Genomic DNA, 10375 nt, shown 5'->3' with positions numbered 1-10375 from the left:
GATTCTAGCGTGATTATCAAATTACTAGCATGTTTCCAGCGTTATTAGCATTTTACTAGCATGTTGTTAGCATGATTTGCACACTACTAGCATGTTGTTAGCATGATAAGCCTGTTACTAGCATAATTCTAGCATGATTAGCACGGTACTAGCATGTTGTTAGCATGTTTCTAGCATGATTAGCATGTTAGTTTGAATGTATTATAAATATACGCTGCGTCCCAATTCGCCTACTTATACTATGCCCTAAAAGTACTCTTTTTGAGAAGAAAAAGTACATACTTTTGAGTATGTAGCAGAATAGTAGGCAGGCTTTGGGACAAACTACTTGGTCATAACTGCTTCTTTAATGGACGCTCTGTTGCTTAGTTACCTGAATCCTGTCACTGTTTAAACTGCCCTGTCAATCATCACAGTTAACATCATCTACATTTCGTTTAATTTGATTTCCTACCGTATTAGAGAGAAATGAAGAGGCACGTTGAGTCTTTCATGCGGAGAACTCTGCTCTTGTGTTTGCATAATTATGCATTTAAACGTTAATGACCAAACCTATCATTATAAAAGTTCATAATGTTGCTGCACATGAAATATAACGCGGATAACATTTAAAAAAAATTTTTTATCAGGTTACACATTGATTATTTATCACTAAAACCCCTTTCTCTAGCTGTCCGTTGGTCGCGCATATCCTCCATGTTTGTAGTTTTTTAACACGTTTTATGCGCGTTTGTAGTTCTAATCAAATCCTCGTTCGCCGCGCAATGTGAAAACCCATTACCAAAGTTTCTTGTCATAAAGCGACTGTGGAAAAACATCTGGACACCTTTTTATTATTATTTATTAAACAAAAATATCATCTCACATGTTATTTGAAGAATAACCAGCTCAGAATGGCAGCAGGTCGTGACAGAGATACAGAAACAGGCTCTTGATTATCCATCTCCTCTAAACCACACATCATGAGGCATACACACTTCCAGTTACATTCTTGATTCTGCAGGTCGCATAGTTTTAAAAATGGCATTATGTTAATAAATGATCAGATCTATCTGCAGGAGAGCAGCACAGGTCAGGCGGAGGACAGAGGTGAGGATGAGAGGAGGGCCATCGCGCCTTACATTCATTTTGCACACTCCGTAGCCTTCTTCTCCTGCTCGATATCTGAGAAACAAACAAAACCACAGCGGTCAAACAATGCAATGATACCTAAGATACCGAAATTAAAACTTGTGATTTATTGCAGCTAATAAACAAAAGCCATTAAGTCATCTAAAATGTATTTTATTATTATTTTATATGGTTATTTCTGCGAATGAGGGAGCGTGACTCTATAACTGTTGTATTATATTTAAATTTATATTAATTTAAATCAATTATTTTATTATAATTATTTTTTTTTTTTTTGCTTTTGTTTTAATTTTAAGCTTTAGTAATTATGTTGTGTTTTATCATTTTGGTAGTTTTTAATGTCTATTTAGTTTTTATTCATTTATGTATTTATTTTTTAAATTTAAATTAATTATTTTATTTGTATATTTTTTGCTTTCGTTTTAATTTTAACCTTTAGTAATTGTGTTTTTATAGTTTTTAATGTCGATATAGTTTTTGTTCATTAATTTATTTATTAAATTTAAATTAATTATTTTATTTGTATATTTTTTGCTTTTATTTTAATTTTAAACTTTAGTAATTCTGTTTTTTTATAGTTTTTAATGTCGATAGTTTTTATTCATTTATTTATTTATTAAATTTAAATTAATTATCTTATTTGTTTATTTGTATATCTTTTGCTTTCGTTTTAATTTTAAGCTTTAGTAATTCTGTTTTTTTTATAGTTTTTAATGTCGATAGTTTTTATTCATTTATTTATTTATTAAATTTAAATTAATTATCTTATTTGTTTATTTGTATATCTTTTGCTTTCGTTTTAATTTTAAGCTTTAGTAATTCTGTTTTTTGTTATTTTGATAGTTTTTAATGTCTATATAGTTTTTTTTATTATTTTAGTACAAAGTTTAACTAAATGATTAAGCTTTAGTAATTCTGTTTTTAATTGGTAGTTTTTAATGTCTAAATAGTTTTCTTTTTTTTGTTATTTTAGTACAAAGTTTAACTAAATTCATTTCTTTATTTGTATATTTTTTGCTTTTCGTTTCAATTTTAAGCTTTAGTAATTCTGTTTTTGTTATTTTGATCGTTTTTAATGTCTATATAGTTTTTATTCATTTATTTATTTATTTATTTTTAATTTAAATTAATTATTTTATTTGTATATTTTTTGCTTTTATTTTAATTTTAAGCTTTAGTAATTCTGTTTTTGTTATTTTGATAGTTTTTAATGTCGATATAGTTTTTGTTCATTAATTTATTTATTAAATTTAAATTAATTATTTTGTTTTTAATGTCGATTTAGTTTTTATTTATTTATGTATTTATTTTTCAAAAATTTAAATTAATTTAAATTAATTATCTTATTTGTATTTTTTTGCTTTCGTTTTAATTTTAAACTTTAGTAATTCTGTTTTTTATAGTTTTTAATGTCGATAGTTTTTATTCATTTATTTATTTATTAAATTTAAATTAATTATCTTATTTGTTTATTTGTATATCTTTTGCTTTCGTTTTAATTTTAAGCTTTAGTAATTCTGTTTTTTGTTATTTTGATAGTTTTTAATGTCTATATAGTTTTTTTTATTATTTAATACAAAGTTTAACTAAATGATTAAGCTTTAGTAATTCTGTTTTTAATTGGTAGTTTTTAATGTCTAAATAGTTTTCTTTTTTTTGTTATTTTAGTACAAAGTTTAACCAAATTAATTTCTTTATTTGTATATTTTTTGCTTTTCGTTTCAATTTTAAGCTTTAGTAATTCTGTTTTTGTTATTTTGATCGTTTTTAATGTCTATATAGTTTTTATTCATTTATTTATTTGTTATTTTAGTACAAAGTTTAACTAAACTAATTATTTTATTTGTTTTTGTTTTAACTTTAATCTTTAGTAATTCTGTTGTGTTTTATCATTTTGGTAGGTTTGTATGTCTATACAGTTTTGAAATGAAATGATACCTAAATTAAAAGTTATGATTAATTGGAGCTAATAAACAAAGGTCATTAAGTCATCTAAAATGTATTTTATTTTTATTTTATATGGTTAACATTGGTGCTAATGTGCAAGACTTGCCATTCATTAGCAACAAACTGGCACCTGATGAGAGAAATCAGCTGTATTTCTGAGTGAGCGTGACTCTAACAGTTGTATTATATTACATTATTATTACAGTACCAGCGCAACCAGATCTTGCAAGATGTTTTCCTGTTTATGTATTTGTTATTTATCTCATTGAGGAAACTGTTCATGCAAATGGAGATGTAAATACTGCTTACTGAGTTACTTCTGATGAACGACAGAAAACAAAAGACAACTTTGTCAAACACACACTTACACAAAAACATGATTTGAATGTTTCAAATGAAAGATGTTTTGAGTTCCAGTCTATTTATAGAGGACATACTAATACAACAGAGTTGAGCACAGCGCTCCACTAGATAATAAACAACACAATAGACGAATTACAGACATCTAACATACAGGAAATAAAAATCTAAGAGTAGTACCTAGAAGAACAAAACAAATGATTAAAAGCTAATGTAAAAATTAAGTTTTTAAATGTTCATAATAATTGTTAATACATCATGTGGTTGTACTAGTATAGTTTCATAGTAGTTGAAAGATATCTGAGCATCTTCAGATCAGCTGGGGTCAGTGCTGTACTAAATACCATTATATTTTTTATTAATAATAGTTTTTATTTATATTTTTTGCTTTCGTTTTAATTTTAAGCTTTAGTAATTCTGTTGTGTTTTATCATTTTGGTAGTTTTTAATATCTGTATAGTTTTTATTAATTCATTTATTACATTTAAATTAATTATTTTGTTTATATATTTTTGCCTTCATTTTAATTTTAAGCTTTAGTAATTCAGTTTTTGTTATTTTGGTAGTTTTTAATGTCTATATAGTTTTTATTCATTTATTTAATTTCTTTTGTTATTTTAGTACAAAGTTTAACTAAGTTAATTATTTTATTTATACATTTTTGCTTTTATTTTAATTTTAAGCTTTAGTAATTGTGTTTTTGTAATTTTGCTAGTTTTTTTAATGTCTACATAGTTTTTATTCATTTATGTATTTTTTGTTATTTTAGTACAAAGTTTAACTAAATTAATTATTTTATTAGCATAATTTTTGCTTTTGTTTTTATTTTAAGCTTTAGTAATTCTGTTTATGTTATTTTGGTACTTTTTAATGTCTATAAAGTTTTTATTTATTTATTTAATGTATTTTTTGCTATTTTAGTACAAAGTTTAAGTACATTATTTCTTTGCATATTTTTTGCTTTTGTTTTAATTTTAAGCTTCAGTAATTCTGTTTTTGTTATTTTGGTAGTTTTTAATGTCTATATAGTTTTTATACATTTTTATTCATATTTATTTTTGCTATTTTAGTACAAAGTTTAACTAAATTCATTATTTTATTTGTATATTTTTTGCTTTCGTTTTAATGTTAATCTTTAGTAATTCTGTTGTGTTTTATCATTTTGGTAGTTTATTATGTCTATAAAGTTTTTATTCATTTTTATTTATTTTAGATTTATTTTTGTTATTTTATTACAAAGTTCAGCTAAATTAATTATTTGATTGATATATTTTTTGCTTTCGTTTCAATTTTAAGCTTTAGTAATTGTGTTTTTGTAATTTTGCTAGTTTTTTAATGTCTACATAGTTTTTATTCATTTATGTATTTTTTTTTTGTTATTTTAGTACGAAGTTCATCCAAATTAATTATTTTATTTATATGTTTTGCTTTCGTTTTAATTTTAAGCTTTAGTAATTTAGTTTTTAATGTCTATATAGTTTTTATTATTTATTTGTTTTCAGTTATCATTTATTTTAGGATTTGTTAACATGGTTTTAATTTTAGTTGCAGTAACTATAATAACCCTGCTAAATACAGATAAACACATAAATCTCCATATAAGTAGTCATGAGTAAGTCATGGGGCTTGGACCTTTTCTTCTCATTCCCTGCAGTTATATTTTACCTCTTTAAGGAAGGGTGTTACATCAATATTCATTAATGAATCTTAAACCTATAACAAGCTTCATTCAGAGCCATTCCTTTGTCCTTTGTTTTACTCTTCAGCTCAGCCGCAGGTAAAGCAGGCAGACGCTCTTATCACTTATCACTCAGGTATCTCTCTCTCTCTGTGTGTGTGTGTGTGTGTGTGTGTGTGTGTGTGTGTGTGTGTGTGTGTGTGTGTGTGTGTGTGTGTGTGTGTGTGTGTGTGGTGTTTGCCGTTTCAGATCAGCACAAGACTGTGCAAGGGTGAGCGCTGAACAATGAATCACGAGGGAGAGGCTGCCAAACCCGCTCACCTGCTTTAGTGGGCAGAGTGTTCTTCTCCTGCGTGTTTGTCTTCTTTAGACATTTCTTGTCAAATTGCTTCACTTCTTCTTTAACAGGATTGTCGCTCATTTTGAAGAGTCTGTGAGGATTGAAGTGAACGAGAGTTAGTGGCAGTCTTGTCTCTGCGTGCATGCACTGTTTGACTAATCAGTCCTTTAAACCTCTCTAAACAAAAGCGTTCTTTAAACAAATCATTGAACGTATTGACATCCTAATGCTTCGGTCAATCCAAATGTGCATTAGCATTTGCTTTTTTTCAAACAGAGTTGGCAATGGCATCGTGGTTAAACCACTTTCTGAAAAGCAGAAGTGTGTTCAACTACCCAAGACCTATTTCCTCAAAGGTGTAAGCTGAAGTTTGGGTGACTTTGTGTGGACATGTCGACCTGCCGCACCCTCCTGCCCTCAGGTGTGTGTTAACGTAAGCTCTTATCAGCAGCTCCAGTAAAATCACTGGCCTAAAATTATGCTCTAGTCCAAACAGGCGGTTTTCTTCACTTTTTTGCATATTTGCACAAACCATGCGTGCACTGGAGCTCAATAACAGCCAGGATTATGCTCAAGTTACAGAGAGATCTGCCCAAGAGGAAGTCATTTTACAAAATCACTCTGTGCAGCCACTGTCTAGTGAACAAGACACTTTCGCATGTTGCCAAAATAGCTGTTTTATTCAAGTCGTTACTTGAGATGATTGAATAACTTGGTTAGTTTTAGGGCTAGATCATGTTTTTTTTTTTTTTTTTTTTTTTCTTACAACCTAATATCAGACCTCTCCAAAAGGAGATTCAGTTTCACAGAGTAACTTAGAAAACATAATAGTAACTAATCAAGACTCGATGTTTTAAGGGCTTTTCTTGCAGTTCTTACCAGCAGGTGATGCATCAATCACACAAATGTAGTAAATAACCAAATTATCTTAGTAGGGCAGTTTGTTTATGATCATTGCATGAACTGCTTTTTCTATGATCACGATAAAATCCTCACGTCTTCACCACACCCAAAATGACTGGCGCCAAATCTCTGGGATTTTGCAACATTGCCAAATACTTGAAACATTTGAATGCTTGAAACGTTCCAGTCGACGTTGGATATTTTTCTTCTTTCTAACTGTGCATATGCTTGTTTCATGCGGCATGGGAATTAATGACACACTGCGCAAACACAAACTAACATACATTTTCACACCGCAAAATGCTCGACGCAACAAACTAGTGTGTTAATCAAATGCACGCGCACGCGCGCACACGCTACGCATACTGCATTGACAGGTGTGCACAAACATATGCAGTCCTGTTTTGACATAATGTGTCAAATGTAATTATACATGAAATGTAAAGCTATATTGTCTATGTTTGCTTCAAGTGTATAATGCACACTTTTAAACAGACACAGACATTAATATTATCTAAAACAGTATGCAAAATCATATATGATATGATATCTCAGAATAAATAAACATGTAATTGTGTGTATTTATAATCTTACCTGGCGCTGGTCTCGGGACTGTAGTACACTAGATATGCTAGACGGAATCTCTGTGCGCTGCTCAAGGTGGACAACTGTTTAAATACTAGCCATCACACCCCAGCACGGATGTAACCCGCTCGCTCTGATTGGCTCAATGTCTCACTGCTGCGTTCTGATTGGACAAACCTGCAGCGCAGTGAAGTAACGGTAAGCGAATGTGAACCGAGTGAGAATTCTTAAACAGAGGCGAATATTAGAGAGAAAACTGCGTGTTTCTGGAGAACCAGAGAGAGACACCTCGAGTCCTCGACTCAAAATATTGCAGATGAAGATTTTCTACCTAGAGAGTGAGGCGATGAAGACGATGAATCCACCAGCTGCGCCATCTTGTGGCGAGATTCACCTTCAGGTACTGATGCAAAATGCTAATACAAGCTCTATCATAGACAACATTTAAAGTTCACTTCCAGAACAAAAAATTACAGTGTACTCACCCCCTTGTCATCCAAGATGTTCATGTCTTTCTTTCTTCACTCCTAAACAATTTTTTTTTTGTTTTTTTTTTTAAGAAAACATTTCAGGATTTCTCTCCATGTAGTGAACTTCAATGGTGCCCTGAGCTTGAACTTCCAAAATGCAGTTTAAATGCAGCTTCAAACGATTCCAAATGCATCTGTAAACAATCCCAGCTGAGGAAATACAATTTAGGTACTTTTTAACCTCAAAAGCTTGTCTGGTTTTGCTTTGCCTGAACTCTCTCTTTTTTTTTTTCTTTTTTTTTTTTGGTTCAAGACAGTTAGAGTTTGTTGAAAAACTACCATCTCATTTTCTTCCTCAACTTCAAAATCGTTTGCCTTTTTTGTAAAGGATGTTTTATCTTCTTTGCATGTTCACTTTGTAAACACTGGGTCAGTACTACTGCAGCGATGTTTTTCGACGTACCCTAACTGTTCTGAACCAGAGAAAGATGAGCATTTAAGGTTAAATGTATATAAATTGTAATAAAAAAAATAACCAATCGTTTCGCTAGATAAGACCCTTCTTCCTCGGCTGGGATTGTTTAGAGCCCTTTGAAGCTTCATTTAAACTGCATTTTGGAAGTTCAAACTTGGGGCACCATTGAAGTCCACTATATGGAGAGAAATGTTTTCCTAAAAAAAAAACATAAATTCCTATCGACTGAAGAAAGAAAGACATGAACATGTTGGATGACAAGGGGGGTGAGTACATTATCTGTACGTTTTTGTACTTGAAGTGAACTTTTTATCTCCTTTAAGAGCCCAGTGGACAGACTGCAAAACACACTCTGCAAAATAAGACCTTCTGGAAAATGACAATAGACCTTTTTTAAATCTTATTTGATCCCATTTGGAACTAATACTGATTTATGATGGAAATGGCAATAGATCAAACTTGATTTGATCTACATAAAAAGTGGAAAATGTTATGCGACTTTCAATATAATAGTTCACCCTGACATGAAAATTCACTATAAATGTCCTCGCTCTCAGGCTGTTCAAGATGTAGGTAGATGAGTTTGTTACTTCATCAGGTTTGCAGAAATGTGTCATTCCATCACTGTCTCACCAATGGATAAAACTAAAAAACACAAAAAACTACACTGTACATTTTTTTTAGTTGTCTTTAACTTAAAAGTAAGTGTTTGTGCTGCCTTAAAATGTTAAGTTTTGTGAACTTAAATTGTGAAGTTGTCCTTACTAAGAATAAAGTTGACAGGACTTTATAAAGCAAGTGCAATTAACTATTTAAGTTTAGTGAACTTTAATTGTGAAGTTGTCTTAACTAAGTGCAATGAACAATATCAGTTTAACACATTTAAAATAAGAAGTTGGCTTAACTTATAAATTGAGTGCATACACCTTGTGTTTATGAGAAAGTGACAGACATGGCAAATTTGTGATATTTAAACATAGTCTACTTAAGGTGAATTTTCATCTTTAAATCATTTTTTACTGGAAAAAAAACCCTCTTGATTCTACGAGTGAAATTTGTATGTTATGTAGTTTCACAGAAAACAAGATTCATTTAATGGCCATAGTTTAGGGGTGTTTACGGATCTGTAATGATCTTGATTATCTGATTCGGTTGTGTTTAATTGGAGGGTTGGACACTTAATTGGAGGAAGGATTGGACACTTTGCCATAGTGCTTCCATTTGAGATTGAAGCCTTAATAGTTTTTTCAAATAAATAGATAAAATGTACATAATTCAACAGTATTATAAATACACTCTTAAAAATAAAGATGCTTTAAAAGGTTCTTCACAGCGATGCCATCTATATAGAAGAACCATTTTTGGTTCCACAAAGAACCATTCAGTCAAAGATTCTTTAAAGAACCATCTCTTACCTTTTTATAATCTGAAGAACCTTCTTTCGCCACAAAGGACTTTTGTAAAACAGAAAGGTTCTTTCTTCATCAGATTTGGAGAAATGTAGCATTCCATCATTTGCTCACCAATGGATCCTCTGCAGTGAATGGGTGCCAGCAGAATGAGAGTCCAAACAGCTGATAAAAACATCACAATAATCCACAAGTAATCCAAACCGCTTCAGTCCATCAGTTAACATCTTGAGAGGACAAAAGCTATATGTTTGCAAGAAACAAATGAGAAACAAATCCATTATTAAGACATTTTTTGGAGTCATGGAGTCCTTAATCCATAATATCGCTTTCTCCAAGTTATCTGATCTGTATGAGGAGATAAATCTGCACATATCAAGCACTGTTTACAAGTCAAAACAGTCCAAAACAGCTCTAAACACATGTGTGAGAGACACCAGGAGACAAACTTCTTCACTTGAGGAAGTGCTTTTATGGATTTGGACTTTTTGGCCAGAAGGTTTAAAGCTAAAAATGTGTTAATGATGGATTTTTTCTTACTCGAAAAAGGGATTAATTACTAGTTACTAATTACATTTTCAACAGTGTTATTAGACTATGTGCAAATTACTCTCTCCAAAAAGTATTTAAATACTTATTACTAATTACATTCTAAATCCTATATAAACATCAACAAGTTAATAGACATGAAGGATAGATATGAAACTTTTTTTATTTATTCTTTCAAATAAGTAATAGACAACTACGTAAATGATTCTGGTCACACTTTTCAATCCTCACTATTTACTAACTATTAACTATGCCTTTAACCTTAAATTAAATTACTGCTTATTAATACTTAGTAAAGTAGTTGTTAAATGTAAGAATTGGGTAGGATTAAGGATTTAGAATAAGTTCTTGCAGAATAAGACATTAATATGTCTTTTTAAGTAATAGTAAACAGCCAATATCCCAATATTTATGCTAATAAGCAACTAGTTAATAGTGCGAATGGGACACTAAAGTGTTACCAATATTCGTATTAACTCAGTGAGGTACATAAAAAGCATGCATTTTAAGGTTAGACGTATTATTGTA

General features: G+C 30.3%; 1 protein-coding gene across 1 annotated transcript; it reads right to left on the bottom strand.

Annotated features, from left to right (window-relative positions):
- Positions 1-823: 823 nt before the first annotated feature.
- Positions 824-7107, bottom strand: tmsb1 (thymosin beta 1). The gene is made up of 3 exons (XM_073821036.1): positions 6954-7107; positions 5438-5547; positions 824-1164 (listed from the first exon to the last, which is right to left on the bottom strand). The coding sequence occupies exons 2-3, from the start codon at positions 5535-5537 to the stop codon at positions 1124-1126; spliced, it is 141 nt and encodes a 46-aa protein (XP_073677137.1). The 5' UTR covers positions 5538-5547; positions 6954-7107; the 3' UTR covers positions 824-1123.
- Positions 7108-10375: the final 3268 nt, after the last annotated feature.

This window comes from Garra rufa, chromosome 16 (genome assembly GCF_049309525.1).
Source record: "Garra rufa chromosome 16, GarRuf1.0, whole genome shotgun sequence".
Classification (NCBI taxonomy): domain Eukaryota; kingdom Metazoa; phylum Chordata; class Actinopteri; order Cypriniformes; family Cyprinidae; genus Garra; species Garra rufa.
Note: the sequence above shows the minus strand (reverse complement) of the source record. Positions and strands in the feature narration are given on the sequence as shown.

What these genes read in the sequence shown, in the direction of transcription:
- tmsb1 (XM_073821036.1), bottom strand. Translation starts at nt 5,537, where the DNA reads ATGAGCGACAATCCTGTTAAAGAAGAAGTGAAGCAATTTGACAAGAAA. An exon ending in CACTCTGCCCACTAAAGCAG is followed by an intron (nt 1,165 to 5,437) that starts GTGAGCGGGTTT and finishes TTTGTTTCTCAG; the next exon opens with ATATCGAGCAGGAGAAGAAG.